The 15,559-nt window shown below is 40.8% G+C and overlaps 1 protein-coding gene across 1 annotated transcript; it reads left to right on the top strand.

Moving 5' to 3' along the window:
- The first annotated feature begins 953 nt into the window (after nucleotides 1-953).
- Nucleotides 954-10,788, top strand: AKAP17A (A-kinase anchoring protein 17A). The gene is made up of 4 exons (XM_081858697.1): nucleotides 954-1,941; nucleotides 4,062-4,210; nucleotides 7,076-7,316; nucleotides 8,904-10,788. The coding sequence occupies exons 1-4, from the start codon at nucleotides 1,180-1,182 to the stop codon at nucleotides 9,798-9,800; spliced, it is 2,049 nt and encodes a 682-aa protein (XP_081714823.1). The 5' UTR covers nucleotides 954-1,179; the 3' UTR covers nucleotides 9,801-10,788.
- Nucleotides 10,789-15,559: the final 4,771 nt, after the last annotated feature.

Here is a 15,559-nt window from a genome sequence, read left to right as displayed (position 1 = left end):
GGGCCTACCCAATTCATTGCCCAATTTCTTCTTCCTTGTGTTTTAGGGAGTGTGCACTGAATACTGGGAGCAAACTGGAGGTAGCTGTCACCTTCATGCTCCCAGGAGACAATCTGGCTGACTTCTTTCGGAAACAAAATGCTGGGTTAGATAGGCTTTTTGGCCTGAGCCAGCATGACTCTCCTTACATTCTCCTGCTTTCCCCATTGACCAGCATGCAATCATATTATGTAGTTGCATAATTTAATTTTATGGTGTTAAATTAATTGTTACAGTAATTGAAAGTAGAATATATTTATTCACCTTTTACAAACAGTAAAATAGTATTAACTTGGATGACAATTTAGTAAATTCTCTTTTTATCTTAACTGTTGTAGTTAATTTCTAAGTTAGGGTTGCTGAAACTTGTTATGTTTCATACAGGTAATGCTAATGAAAATATTATCAACTTAGGCTGTAGTCCTAACCCCATTTACCTGAGAGTAAGCCCCATTTAATTCAGTAGGATTTACCTCTGAATAGACAGGGTTAGGATTGCAGTACTTGTCAGTTGGATGTATTCTCACTGTGTAACAATAGTTTGTAAATTTTGCTCTACATAGCAAATATATAATTTACATGCTATACTTAATACTTTCCCAGAAATCATTTTATAGTAACTTTGGCTTTGAGGTGTTTGCTGCTCTTCAGTGCTTCATTAACTAAAAATAATCCTGTGTTTGGTTTAATAGGATGGAAAGTAAGACTCTTAATTCATTTGTTTCAATTTACAGATTTCTGGTTTCTGTATCCACTCGAATTCATCTCAGTTGTGATGCATCAAACAACCTGCAATGAATTTGAAGCAAAAGACTACAGCTGTTTCTCTGTATCTTCAGTTTCTCCTTCTTAAACACTCCTTCTTAGTACCCATCACACACCCATCTCTGCTTGCAGCTGGAGCACAGAAGTGCTCCAGGAAAGCTCCAGGATTAGGAAAGAGCATAATATTTTGTTGTGGACTCTCTATATATTGTTTTGATAAATTTTAACAGAGGACTTGTTCTTAAGCCTTTGAATGCTGCTTTCAGGAAACTGTTAAAATGATCATTTATTCTAAGAAAGGAACCACTTTCTGTCAGTGTCTAAATCACAGATAAGCCTACTATCCCTTGTACGCTTATTGTCTTTTTTGTAGCTATGGCAGCTGCTACAATAGTTCATGACACATCAGAAGCAGTGGAGCTTTGTGCTCCTTATGGGCTATACCTTAAGCCCATTACAAAAATGACCATCAGTGTGGCACTTCCTCAGTTAAAGCAGCCTGGGAAGTCTATTTCAAACTGGGAAGTGATGGAAAGGCTGAAAGGAATGGTGCAAACACATCAGTTCTCAACCTTGCGGATATCTAAAAGCACCATGGATTTCATCCGCTTTGAAGGTGAGGTAGAAAATAAGAGTCTGGTTAAATCCTTCCTTGCATGCCTGGATGGCAAAACTATAAAACTTAGTGGCTTTTCAGACATTTTAAAAGTCCGTGCTGCAGAATACAAAATTGACTTTCCTACTCGACATGACTGGGACTCCTTTTTTCGTGATGCAAAAGATATGAATGAAACTCTGCCAGGGGAAAGGCCAGACACTATTCATCTGGAGGGCTTGCCTTGTAAATGGTTTGCGCTGAAAGACTCTGGCTCAGAAAAACCAAGTGAAGAAGTTCTTATTAAAGTGTTTAGTAAATTTGGGGAAATACGGAATGTGGACATACCCATGTTGGACCCTTATAGGGAAGAAATGACTGGCAGAAACTTTCATACGTTCAGTTTTGGAGGCCATTTGAATTTTGAAGCTTATGTTCAGTATGAGGAATATGCAGGTTTCATCAAGGCTATGAATGCTTTACGAGGGATGAAGCTGATGTACAAAGGTGAAGATGGCAAAGCAGTGGCTTGTAACTTAAAGGTGAGATACTGTTGAGCTGTTCCTAGTAGAAAATTCTTCAAAGAAACATTGCATGTTCTTTTCCTTTATATTTTGATGAGCTGGTTCTTAAGTTACCAGTTTTAGGTGCATGCACCCCATAGTGAACCTTTAGAGGCATTTATTTTAAACATTTGTATGCCACCTTTCCACAAATGGTACCCAAAGCATTGCCCAACTAAATGGTGTGGGGAATGTAACTTTGAATATGACAGAAGGAGCAGCTCGCAAAGAAAATAGTAACTGTGAAGTATGAATTGGGGGAATGTGCTGTCACTAGTTCTTAACAAGATATTGGTATACAGTTTATGTATTGTAATGATGTAGCAGACGCCTGAAAGACTAAATATATAGAGCAGCTGCCAGTGCAGCTTCTCTTTGTGCAGCAGAAATCCACTTGCACAAAAGTGCTGGTTTTCTTATTTCTCCTTCAGCAGCATCTCTGCCTCCCTAAAAAAAATCTGCTCCAGTAGTGGGAGGATAGGAAGGGAAGCCCTGTTTCCTGTATGGATGCCCGCTTACCCTACATTTGATCTCACCCATAGTCTCTTTTAAGTCAGATGATCTCAAAAAATACATTAAAAGAATACCCAGTCATTTTCTAAACCTGAGTACTTTGTGGCATCCTTCTGAATTGCCTTTTGCATTGCTTCTTGTCCTTCATTCTGTGCTTACTTTTTGAAGTTCATGCCCTTTTCCTAGGCCCTATTGAAGCATGCTGTTTCACACACTAGAGAGAGTGGGGACATGTTGCCTAGCTGCTTCTCCATTATATTCTAGTGTTCACCTTCTAGTTCTCACCTGTGCCTACCCTTGTTCTCCGTCTCAACGTAGGGATGGAAATATCTGTAGCAGGGAGCTTGCTGCATTCATAGAGGTTCCCTATGGGATTGAAACTCTACATGATTCTAAATTGCACATGCATGTGAGTAAAGCAAGCTCCCCACTGCACATATTCACCATCTAGGGAAGTAGAAGGGCATGGAGCCTAGTATGGGGACATGATGGGGGCTGGACCAACTGCTGTGTCTCCAGTCTCCCTTATATTCTAATTGCATTGGGGAATTGAACACCCAAATAGGGCTCTGCTACATGTGGGAACAGAGAGTAGGAGTGACAAAAGAAAATATGCTAAAGTTGTCTTGTGAGAGACTGATGGTTGGGCATTTCATACACTATATCATGCAATTCCCAATTTAAAATGAAAGTTATTTTGCCAATTCATGTAATCATGATTTTTTTGCCATTCATGTAATCATAACACTGAAAAGAAGAGCAATTGTTCTGGCATTATTCATGTTTATCTTTCCAGCTGATTTTTTTTAATAGTATATAATTCCCTGTTTAATATGTTCTGTTAAAGAATAGAGTGAACTCTATGTGAAATTAGAGTTTTCATTTAGAAGTAACAGTATTTATCTAGTCAGCAGATACTCAGTTTAACTAGAAAGGCATGTGGGTAAGTTAGTGGTCTTAACAGTATGAGTGGGCATCTAGGAAAATAGTTGTATCAGCCCCTCAATTACTGGGAATTCGCTGTTATCTGCATTACAATATGGTTTCAGGCATGCAACCTCTGTGTTCCTTTTGAATGCAGTCCATTGCAACTGTAATAAAAAGTCCTATGTGAGCATTTTGATAATGATGCATTCAACATTAGAATCTTTCAGTGTTCCCATTTTATGGGTGGATTAATTGGAATTGTATTTACATACCACCTAGTCAATAATGTCCTCTGGTCCTTTTGCTTGTTCTTCCTTCTGAGTAAAGGACAAGTAAACACTAGGAAGCCTGTCATTTATAGTTCAAAAATCTTGCAGGGCTTTTTTGATAATTACTTAAGGAGGCACACTGTGGCAAAATATGAGAACCACTGTCGTTCAGGACTGTTAAAGGTTAAGAATGAATATCCTTAACCGTGATAATATACATTAAGAGTGTCTGCTAGTGTGGACAGACCTGATGTGGCTTAGTTTTCAAGCTTCTGTAACTGGTAACCACAAGTGTTCCATTCTAAAATGCACAGTGAAATCAAATGGAATACTTAAAAATCTGTCTGTGTACTTTAATATGAATAATTTTTGGTACTGTGTCTGTAAAAGGTTTCATTTGATTCAACAAAACACCTGAGTGATGCTTCAATTAAGAAACGTCAGCTTGAAAGGCAGAAGCTCCAAGAGCTTGAAAAACAGAGAGAAGAACAAAAACGTAAAGAAAAAGAAGCAGAGGAAAGACAAAAAGAGGAGGAAAGGTACGCTTCCTTCCTAAGAAATAACAAGCTGTTAACGTTTTTGTACTTGTAAAATGTAACATAGTTATTTCTGTTTTTATTATTTTGGGCAGTTTATTACTTAGAGATGTTTTGAATATTGTAAACCATTTGTATTTTGCTTTACGTAAATGTTTACATTAAGAAGCCATGCACTGGGGTGTTTGATGCAACCTTTTGGGAAATGCTACTATTCATCTAGAAAGCAAAACAATAGACTGTTCACTGTTGCTTCTGGCAGTAAAATCAATCTAAGAAAATAACAGTTTCTGAACAAGGCCTTTTCCACTTTCAGCTAATTAAGCTTAACACACTTGATCCTGTTAATATGTGTCTTTAGTTAAGCTCCTGTAGGTCCAATGTGGAGTAGCCAACGTGGTGATCTCAAGATGTTGTTGGGCTAGAACTCCCTTAGGCTCCAGCCATCATGGCTAGTAGTTTGGGATGACAAGGGTTTATAGCTCCACAAAATCTGGAGTGACCATGTTGGCTACCCCTGGTGGTCTAGTACAATCTGTTTAAAGCTTCTGATAGAACACCAAGCTGCAGTCTTTGATGAAATTACTTCAGAACAGTTCCATTGACACTGCACTTGTGAATGGTTACTCTGTACATTTCTCTTGAGCATCTTATTTATCAAAGTGTTCCTGAGCATGTTACGAATAAGGCTGGTATATTTTGTTGGGTTGTGGGTGGAGATAATTAATATGCCACTAAGCATGTTTAATTCCATGATTCTAGACCATGGGGTGATACCATTTCGTCATACTCAGAGGACACCCATTGAAATAAAGTCCACTGATTTCAGTGGTTCTGTTTTGAATATGGATAGCATCAAATGGCTTTCAGTAGCTCTTTGATACTCTTGGCAGTGTTCTATTGCAATAATATAAATAAATAAATAAATAAATAAATAAATAAATAAATAACAAAGCTTTATTGACACTACACCACCTGTGTGCAGTGAAATTAAACGACCCCCCCCCCCATACACTCAGTCTTGTTCGCACAGTGTGTGCTTGTTGGAAGTCAATTGCACCACTATTTTTTTCCATTCAGCAGCCCAACAGCCCACAGATAAAAACTGTTCTTTAACCTGTTGGTGCGGCTGACTATACTTCTGTGTCTCCTGCCTGAAGGTAGGAGATTAAAGAGGTGCTGGCCAGGGTCTGAGTCATCCCTAAGAATTTTCCTCACTCTTCTGAGGCAGCAGTCTCCTGCGATGTCATCTAGCGAACTCAGGGGACAGCCCATGATGTCATGTGCTGTATTCGTCCCTCTGTAGCGACTTCCTGTCCGTGGCTGTCAAACCAGTGTACCACACTGTAATACAATATGAGAGGACACTTTCTATTGTGGACTGGTAGAAGGAGATCATCAGTTTTTGTTTGACATTCTTCTTTTGCAAGACCCTGAGGAAATGGAGTCTCTGTTGGGCCTTCCTAACCACCTGGGTTGTATTGATTTTCCAAGTGAGGTCTTCACTAAGGTAGACTCCCAGGAATTTAAAGGAAGAGACTATCTCCACACAGCCCCCCTGAAATACAATGGGGCTAGTTCCCCTCTCTTCCTCCAAAAGTCCAACACCATCTCCTTTGTCTTACTGTTATTTAGGTGCAAGTTGTTCTCTAGGCCAGTGTTTCCCAACCTTGGGTCTCCAGCTGTTTTTGCACTACAACTCCCATCATCCCTAGCTAGCAAGACCAGTGGTCAGGAATGATGGGAACTGTAGTCCAAAAGCAGCTGGAGACCCAGGGTTGGGAAACACTGCTCTAGGCACCATGTCGAGACTTTTTGAACCTCCCTATACGCTGATTCATCTCCACCTGTAATTAGACCCATTATGGTGGTATCATCTGCAAACTTAATAATTACAGTAGGTGGTTCAGATGAGATACAGTCATATATACAACGAGTACAGGTAGGGACTCAGCACACATCCCTGTGTGGTGTCAGTGCTGAGCTTCAGAGAGGTAGATGTAACAGGCCCAATCCTCTATTTGTGTGTGATCCATCAGAAAGTCTTTAGTCCAATCACAGATGGTAGAAGAAAGGTCCAGGTCCCTCAGTTTTTTAATAAGAATGTCCGGAAGGATGGTATTAAAAGCCGAGCTATATTCAAGAAACAGCATTCTGACATAATTCTCCGGTTTCTCCAGATGACTCGCTGCAAGGTGAAAAGCTGTGGCTATGGTATCATCTGTTGACCTATTTCTCCTATAAGCAAACTGGTGTTCATCAAAATCCGGTGGAAAACATGTCCTAAGATGTTGAAGAACTAATCTCTCAAAGCATTTCATCACTACAGATGCTAATAGCACGGCTCTTGCAGACTGATGGCTTTAGCTGCAGAAATTACACCCAAACTTATTGATGCAGAGCTAGCTTTATGCCAGATAGAAGGCATGGCATCTATCCACAGCATATCAGAATGTGAGCAGTTCTTCTCACACCTTGCATTACCACCTTCCTGATGAAAACAGATGTTTTAATGGCCAATTCTGTTAATTTGTATTAGACTTAACAAATTAATGGTGATTCATGGTGTTCTTGATACCACATTCTTATCCATCAAATGATCAAAATAGTATCAGTTCTGTTTTACCTTCTTGTTGTGGCTTGGGAAAATATTTAGAAACGTTGCTTTGTGCTCAATATGGCTTTGTTTCTTTCTTCTGTTTTGTAAGACTTCAATCCTTAACTTGGAGCAGTCCTTTGAAATTGGTGAGGTTTAACCTCCAAATGAATTTGAAGCTGTTAGTAGTAGTTTCGTTTGTTTGTTTGAAGAATTCTTTAAAACCCTTTAAAATTGTACCTATTGCAACTAACTGCAATCTTTATCCTTAGGAAACAGAAAGAACTTGAGGAATTGGAGAGAGAGAGAAAGAGAGAAGAGAAATTGCGCAAAAGAGAGCAGAAACAAAAGGATCGTGAAATTCGTAGAAACAAAAAGCGGCTTGAAAAAATACAAGCTGAAGAGCAAAAAAAGCTACAAGAGAAAATAAAGCTTGAAGAGAGGAAGCTTCTCTTAGCTCAGAGAAACCTTCAGTCTATTCGATTAATTGCTGAACTGCTGAGCAGAGCGAAGGTAACTGGTTGTTTGTTTTGAAGGTTTGGACATGTGTGCATGGGAAAGCAGTATAAGAAAACCCCAGCAGCTTATAAGTGAGGATTTGATAAATCTCTCTCTATATCTCTCTCTCACACACGGATTTCTTCTCTCTATTTTATAATGATGCCTCTTCAGTTACTCCATTTTAAATAATGCTCATAGCACTTTGCTGTTAGCATTGTGTTTTGGCTAGGCCCAACCCTCTCTTCACTCCTCTTTCCTGTTTGAGGGACAAATAGGCTACTGTGTTTTCCAACATCATAAAGCTGAACCAGTGTGTGATGCAATCTGTGCAAAAGGGACTAAAACCTGTATCCAGGAAGCATGCAAAGGACCTGGGAGTTGCGTCTCCCTTTATCCAGTGCCATTACCTTAGTTTCTCCAGTAAGGGATCATTGGCCAGCCTTGGAATAATCATGAAGCTTGCTGCATCAAAGGCTTTTCTGAGTTCACAAGAATGCAGTTGTTGCATTTGAGGAGTGAAGGTTGTTATGTGTTTGTATCAAGGACCTTTTCATGTATAGCTTGTGCTCATTTGCCGGGTTTAGGACACTGATTTTGCTTCTGTGGCACAAATAACAATTTGTCAGTTTCATGAAATAACTCTGCTTATAAATTTATTTAGGACCTGAATAGTAATTTACAGAGACTTGAAATCCTAGGAAAATCTAGCAATTCATTCAAGGAGAATAAAAAAAACTAAAATAAAGTTCCGACTTTCCTTAATCTCAAGCCTTTCTTAAATCTTAAAGTCTTCATGTCACCAAGTTGTCAACAGTGCAAAATTATTTGTTGCAAAAGTTGATCAGTATAAAGTAGAGTTTATCTTTCGGTCCTTTTGAGCTTCTTCGTTGGGTTGTTCAGACTTGTTTCCTAGGAACTGAACTGCTTTTAACCTATTTCAGAAAGGCTGCTGGATTGCATTAGCAATTTAAGAATGAGAAGCAGTAAATCTGCTATGGTTCTGTCCTTTAGTGTGTTGGTGAGTGTTGAGATGGGCAATTATTTTTGGCCCTGAGAGTTGCATTTGGTGGGTGGAGTGCACACACACTCACATGCAAGCTCACAAACCTTTCTTTCAGCGAACCCAATGGGTACACACACCCATTGTCCATGAATTCTCAGCTCCTCCCAGTGCCAGTCAGCTGAGCAGCAAGAGAGACGAGGGACATGATAGGCAGAGGTCCTATCACATGCCTCCCCCTTCTCCAGTTCATTGGCTTGGGCAACGTGCTCCCCCAGCCCATCAGACAGCTGTTTGGCAGGCTGAGGAAAGCACTATTGCAATAGGCGGTAAAGGGAATGGTGGAGGAAGCCCTTTCTACCTATGTAAATTGTGTTCCCTGCATATACCTGTTTGTTGGGCTGATGGGGCGTATTGAGTTGGGCTGTAGGGAAGGTCTCTGTGGGATGCAGCCTGCCTACTTGTGGTCTGTCTAGTTCCCTTTTTGGGGAATAGTTTCCCTTCTAACAGTTCTCTGAAGTTGTGCAACGTTGACCCTGCCATGGAATGAGTGTATTTGATATAGAACTAAGGGAAATCTCTTCTCTCTATCCTTTTAGGCAATAAAGCTTATGGAACAGGAGCACAACGAGGAAAAAATCCGCCTTCAGCACTTGGAAGAAAGGAGGAGGCTGCAAGAAGCTGAACTCCGACGGGTAGAGGAAGAAAAAGAAAGAGCTCTTGGACTGCAGAGAAAAGAAAGAGAGTTGAGGGAGAAACTGTTGAGCAACCTCATGAATAAGAAGGTAGAAGAAACCCATCTGAAGAAGAGTGAAGCTAATGCACTGCAGCCTATGCCTTTGAAAGTGCTGGTGGGTGTTCCCCATTGTGTTGCATCTACTTCCAGGCAGTCCCCTTTAGCCAAAGCGATGCAGCTCTGTCCTAGCAGCATAAAGGCTAATGAAAGTGTGAGCAGTCAGCCAAATTACTTAAATGGAAGCCTGCATGAGGATGTTCTCATCAAAGACACTAAGATTAATGTCAGTAACAGGGACACCATTTCCGATGAAAGTAGTTCAGGTGTCCTTTCATGCATTCCTACAAATCAGCAACACAAGACCACCCCAGACCGTGAGCAGAACACCTGCAAGAAGGACTTGCTGTCTGAGCAAGGCAAATGCAATAGGGAGCCGAGCAAGGGGAAGACTCGCTCGTGCAGAGACATGGGCAACCATCATAGCAAGGACAAGACTGAGAAAACCAGGCACAGAAGAGACTTGAGTAGCGATGATGAAAAATGTAGGAAAGAAAGGCGCCTCCATAAGAAATACTCTGCGAAAGGGAGCAGTCCTGGCCTGAGGAGCTTAAGTCGGGAATATGCACGGCACAGGCGATCCTTAAGCAGAGACAGGAAGGAAGATAAAAGAGGGCGCAGTCATGGCCACAAGAGCACAAGCAAGAAACAAAAGCACCGGAAGAGGTCTTTGAGCAACCAAAGAAGCACTTGGAGTAGGTAATGAAGGACTTGGCCTTTTGTAAGGGCTATCTCAGAAAGGACTGTAATGGAGCTCTCGTTATTCGGTCCAGGGAGGAAAAGAAAACTGATTGGGACTTCTTTTTTTTTACTTGAATTTAGTTTATGGAGTCCAATACATATAGGTGCGCTTTTCAGAAATATTTTGGGGGCTTCTTTTATCTGTCAGCAATGTGTTGGCTTTCTACAGTGCTATAAATTCTGATCATTCTTGCTCACGCTTTTTCTGTGATAACCAGCCTAATTAGGCATTCAGCATTTCACTTCATTTTCAAAATTATTGGGTCCTTTTTCATTTCTAAAGATTGCAGCCACAGCAATCTTTTGTTTAGAGACTGGCATGTGTATGTTTCTGAAAGGAAATGTAAACTTGACACGTTGACCTACTTGATTCACAGGAAATAAGTAATTCCATCCAGGATTTTTTGCTATCTTAATTGGTGCTAGATGCAACCATATTTTTTATAGACTGCTGTGATGCCTTCTTTGCTATTATGACAATTGCAAACTTGATAGATTGTTACAGGGCCCGAATAGACATTGTGTTTGCTACTTTACAGATTTTGTTCCATTTTGAAGGAAATATGCCAGGGTTTTGGAGCCTTTGGAAAGCAGATACACAGGCTGCTGTAGTTTTAGTATTCACATTTGACCTTTTCTTTGTTCAAACCATTGGTTGAAATATTCTTCTACATGTAATTCCACAGGTGTCTATTTTGAAAGAGGGGCCTTCCTGCTAAATTATTTTTATGTGCTACGTTCAGGTTCAGAGTTGTACTTTCTCTTAAGTAACTTTTTAAATAATATCTTTGCTTCTGAAAATGAAGCTCGGGAATTTCCCCAAAATATTAACGTTGCAGTGCAAAACCAGCTTTTTTACCATCTAATGGTAAAACCACAGAAGCCATTGCCAGTGAACCCAAATTACTGTTTCGTATTTCGGTACATTAAAAGATATATACACCGTTAAATATGAATTGGTTTGTCTTTTGTTTTAATAACTGATTATGCAGAATCCTTAACATGAAGTGGTTCTATTTTAAAGTTACTTCTCTTTTACAAGATAATTTCATTCTTATCTGCTGTTTTGCTCTTCCCAGAAGCAGGAACGTTCCCACTGTTCTTTCATATTGATGAAGATTTTTGTTTTATTTCCTGCACAAAAACTTTTTCCCTGAGGTCACATTTGACCTTTGGCATAATACTAGAAATCTCCTTTTTGTTTCTGTATTTCCAACAATGCCTTGATCTTATTGTATATAATATTTAATACTTTTCGTGGCATTTCAGTTTAATGTAGCTGTATCTACATTAAGGGACACGGGTGGCGCTGTGGGTTAAACCACAGAGCCTAGGACTTGCCGATCAGAAGGTCGGCGGTTCGAATCCCCGCAACGGGGTGAGCTCCCGTTGCTCGGTCCCTGCTCCTGCCAACCTAGCAGTTCGAAAGCACGTCATGTGCAAGTAGATAAATAGGTACCACTCTGGCGGGAAGGCAAACGGCGTTTCCGTGTGCTGCTCTGGTTCACCAGAAGCGGCTTAGTCATGCTGGCCACATGACCCGGAAGCTGTCTGCGGACAAACGCCGGCTCCCTCGGCCTATAGAGTGAGATGAGCGCGCAACCCCAGAGTCGGTCCTCACTGGACCTAATGGTCAGGGTTCCCTTTACCCTTTATCTACATTGAAGCATGATCTGACCTAAACTGTGGGGTCAAAGGATTTCAGATATTATTTGCTCACGTTTTCTTTTTTTGCATACAGAATTTCACAAATTTGAAAGCCTGGGGGACAGGACCTCAAATGCCCTGTTTCTGTGTGAAGCTGTTCATCCTACACATAGCACTTTGCCATAGTTTCCTTTTTGCAACCATGTTAGCTGTTGTACAGCAAGATCCCCTGACCCTCGTGAGTAGTTGTTTAGGGGCACATGGGCTGCAATGGTAAGAGCAGGCTAGGGAAGTCCTGCTATCTGCCCAGAAGCCACCTCATAGTCTTCTGGAGTCTGGTCAAGTTTGCACTTGCACAGGAAGTACTCCACAGTTCCATGTGTGCCCCTTGATGGTGGATAATAGGTATCCTAATGCTTCAGTCAAATTTTCTAGCCATGCTTGCATTTGAGAACATCTGTGCACCTGCATATCCAAAATGAGATCAAGCACTGCTGACAGTGCTCTACATACTTTCTGGCTTCTGTGCTATGAACTTAAAAGCAACATCTCAAATTACAGGGTTTTTTAAAAAAATGTTTTTTGAGAGTAGCCACCACATAACTGCTGTGGCTTTCTTTTGACCTAAGTAGCCTTGAATGAATTCACCCTCACTTAGCCTTTTTTTCCCTTTGCCATCTCTGATGGCTTTAAAAGAGATACTCCTGTTAACACAAATTTAGCTGTGAACTTCTAGCCCTCAGGCTAATTGGGCCAGGTTCTTAAAAAGTATCACCATGAACATAGTTGCTTTCGCACATTGCATTTTTTTTTTTTTTTTTTTGCAGAAAACAATTTGTGACACTGGTGGTTTTTTCAGCAGTTCTAATGTTGAGCGTTACCTAATTCAGGCGAGAATTTTCTCTTAGAACGAAATGAGCGTGTTTACAAGCTAAAACCCACTCCATCCACTTCACACAGTAATGTGCACAATGTTGCATAACCAGATGCAGATTAGAGCCATGTCTGGCATACAGATGTACTGTAGATTGATGAAATGGAGCTAGAGAACAAGGCCGTTTTTAAGAAAATCAGAGTGAATTAGAACATCCAAAACAGTAGCTCACTAATAAAATATGCTTTAGTCCCTCAGCCCACTAATTTTAATGTTTGTAGTTTGACACATGCATCAGAAGAATATGGGATAGTCGGACTTGCATCAAAGAAACTAGGGTTCAAATCCACATGCAGCTTTGAAGCTCAGCACACTTTCTCTCTGAACTTAACTTACAGTAAGCCTGCAACTTGCATGTGGTTAAGTTCCAGGGATCATTCCTGAAGCCAAAATCATGCATTGGGTGGAAGGGCGGTTGGGATTGCCAAAGTCTCTTTTTCCCCACAGACACCAGATTCCTTCCCTCCCCCTTTTAATTTTTTTGGCCAAGTGTAAAGCTGAATTCACATAAGTTGAATGTGCATAAGTTGCAGGCTCACTGTACCTTACACAATAGTTGTGAGAAGGAAATGGGACAGAGTTCACATTAATACATAGAACTTGGAATCAAGGTAGTATGCAAATATGGTAAGTAGTCTAAATGCGATATTGCAGAAAATGTTGGCCTGCTTCTAGCTCTGTGCACATTTTGTGATTGTACTATACAGCAGCACACATTATTATTGCACAGTTCAGTTTCCCGAGAAGAGACGCTTTCCATCTTTTAATTTAAAAAAACCACATTTTAATTAATTAAATCGCTCGACAAGATGGCGCCGAGGTAAGACGCTCTTATCGGAGCTCAAAGAGATCTTTTAACTAAATGCTGCCGGCTCTCCTCTCCCCTTTGGATTCTATTTCTTTTTACTATTTCGCTGTGCTTTTGAACATCTCATCTTATCTTATCCTCGGTGCCGGGACTTAATGAAGCTAAAGAATTTTTTAACGAAGGCTCTCAGACATCCCTTCCTGGGCATTAAGGCACTCCCTCCCAGTTTTTTCGTTGACTCCTCGTGACAAACTTATTCCAAGGATCCTAAAGGACTTCTAATGGGCTTTTAACCCTAAAAACTACAAATTCATAAAACCACAAACTTCTCCCACCCCCTCTAACTTCGTGGACCCCCAAACATCTCAGTCGTTCTAACAAACTGAGAAGAAAGGGGGGGGTACTTCAAAGGAGTGCTATAACTGGACCCAGTTTTAAACTCTTCGCAGCAACCCAGCCAGGACTGAGTGAGAATTGAACGAAACTGCGACCTGAGAACCTTAGCACTTTATCACTCTACTCAGAAGTCTGATCTCATTGACTTAAGAAGAATCTAGTAATGAGAAGAGCCAAAAGACTCAGGTGTCTTGATACAGAAACTGACACAGAGCCCTCTGGTTTCAAACAGAGTAATCTAGATAATTACCTGCTACCTCAAAAACAGCACGTATCTCCTCCCAAAACCTTCCTCAACTCTTTACATGGAAAGACAATTGAAGAGATATCCCTAGGAATAAATGAGGACAACGCTACTACTCCCATAACCGAGGCACAAGCACTAATTGATAGAAAGGTGGAACTGCTGGAGGAATGCTGCCTATTGACTGCTCAAACAGTTCAAAAAATCTTTGAACAATTACAAAACATCACCAAGAAGCTGGATAACCTAGATGAAAGGAGGCAACTCACTCCCTTTTTGCCACCCTTAACAAGCCCTGGAGATAAACAGAACAAATACAAATCTATACCTCTAAACCAGCCAAAAACCAGAGGAAGCCCCCCTCACTCAATCAACCTGATACTGAGGCCATGTGAGATTGTTCTCCACATTTTTCCATATAGAGGACCCCTACCTTACTGGGGGTCACCTTTCTGGGCCAGACATCATCTAAATCAGCTCCTTGGCCTTGAGGGCGGAAGCATTGACTTAAAAGCAGTCAAGAGGCTTACTAACGATGGATATTCCAAAAAAGTACTACTAAGATTTGGTAGTCATAGAATTCCAACCAAAATCTTAAGAGAAAAGGCTCATTTAGCCCGGAAAGGAATTTTTCCGCGTCGACACTTTGAAGATATATCACCCAGACCATTGATTCCATCTAAAAGACAGAACAAGATGAACAAGGCCATTCCACCAGAAGCCGACATCCGCCCTACCCCCGTGGAAGAATCCAGTAGATGGGAGAAACCGCAGCCAGTTACCCGGGAAATCAAGCAAGAAAAATCCAAGCTCCCAAACCATGCGACTGTAGCATCAAATAACAACCTCGCCCTTGACACAATAGACTGGACAGTCCCAGAAGAAGAAGATCTGTTGAGTAACTTTACCAAGCTACTAGATAAGGAACAAATAAACATACTCAGTAAATTGACGAAACTACAGGCCAGATTGACCGAAATTCACCAACAAGGTCAACAAAATGCAGTAGAAATAATACACAATCAAACTTTACACTTACCAGCCTTTCCCCCAAAATGCATAGTCAAAAAGAGAGCTACTAATGGAACTTTCAAATGTATAGATGCAGAGCTTCAAATCCAGCCGCCTCTAGAATATGAAATGGCAAGGAAAAATTCCAGTAATGAGACCACAAATTCCTGGCTGAGATATCAAATACTAGCTCCAAACGAAATAGGTACCCCTTATTCAAGTACTACAAAGGACTCTAACATTGCCGAACAAAAGATGACCTCCAATAGACCTGACACACTGAGCCCAACAACAAACGAGGCCAAAGAAATGGAAGTAGTGACTGAAAATAGTCCTACTGTCCATAATAGTCCACTAATCACAGAAATCTCTCAGGAACAAGGAACAGTTAAGGAAGAAAACCAAGAAAGGGAGGAAATTTTAATTTCCCGCACCTTAAAAAGAATCTAAAAGATTTGCCATTATGCTCCCCATCGAAAGTAGCGACAAATGGCTGTATCTGCACAAGACAAAATCCCCCGCTGGACTCAATGACAGAACTAGAATGACTAAATGCTGTCAACCAGCCACCAACTCCAAAACGGATCCTACGCTTGCTGTCCTGGAATATCGCAGGGTGGGGAAACAAAGACGGAGACCCAGACCTAATGAACTTTTTTAAAGATTTTGAACTAATACTTC

Source organism: Podarcis erhardii (assembly GCF_964252035.2).
Source record: "Podarcis erhardii genome assembly, chromosome: 4".
Classification (NCBI taxonomy): domain Eukaryota; kingdom Metazoa; phylum Chordata; class Lepidosauria; order Squamata; family Lacertidae; genus Podarcis; species Podarcis erhardii.
Note: the sequence above shows the minus strand (reverse complement) of the source record. Positions and strands in the feature narration are given on the sequence as shown.

Bases quoted from the DNA above. Each gene is read 5' to 3' on its own strand.
- AKAP17A (XM_081858697.1), top strand. From the start codon at position 1,180: ATGGCAGCTGCTACAATAGTTCATGACACATCAGAAGCAGTGGAGCTT. The intron at 4,211-7,075 runs GTACGCTTCCTT...CTTTATCCTTAG, and splicing joins AGACAAAAAGAGGAGGAAAG to GAAACAGAAAGAACTTGAGG. The intron at 7,317-8,903 runs GTAACTGGTTGT...CTATCCTTTTAG, and splicing joins AACTGCTGAGCAGAGCGAAG to GCAATAAAGCTTATGGAACA.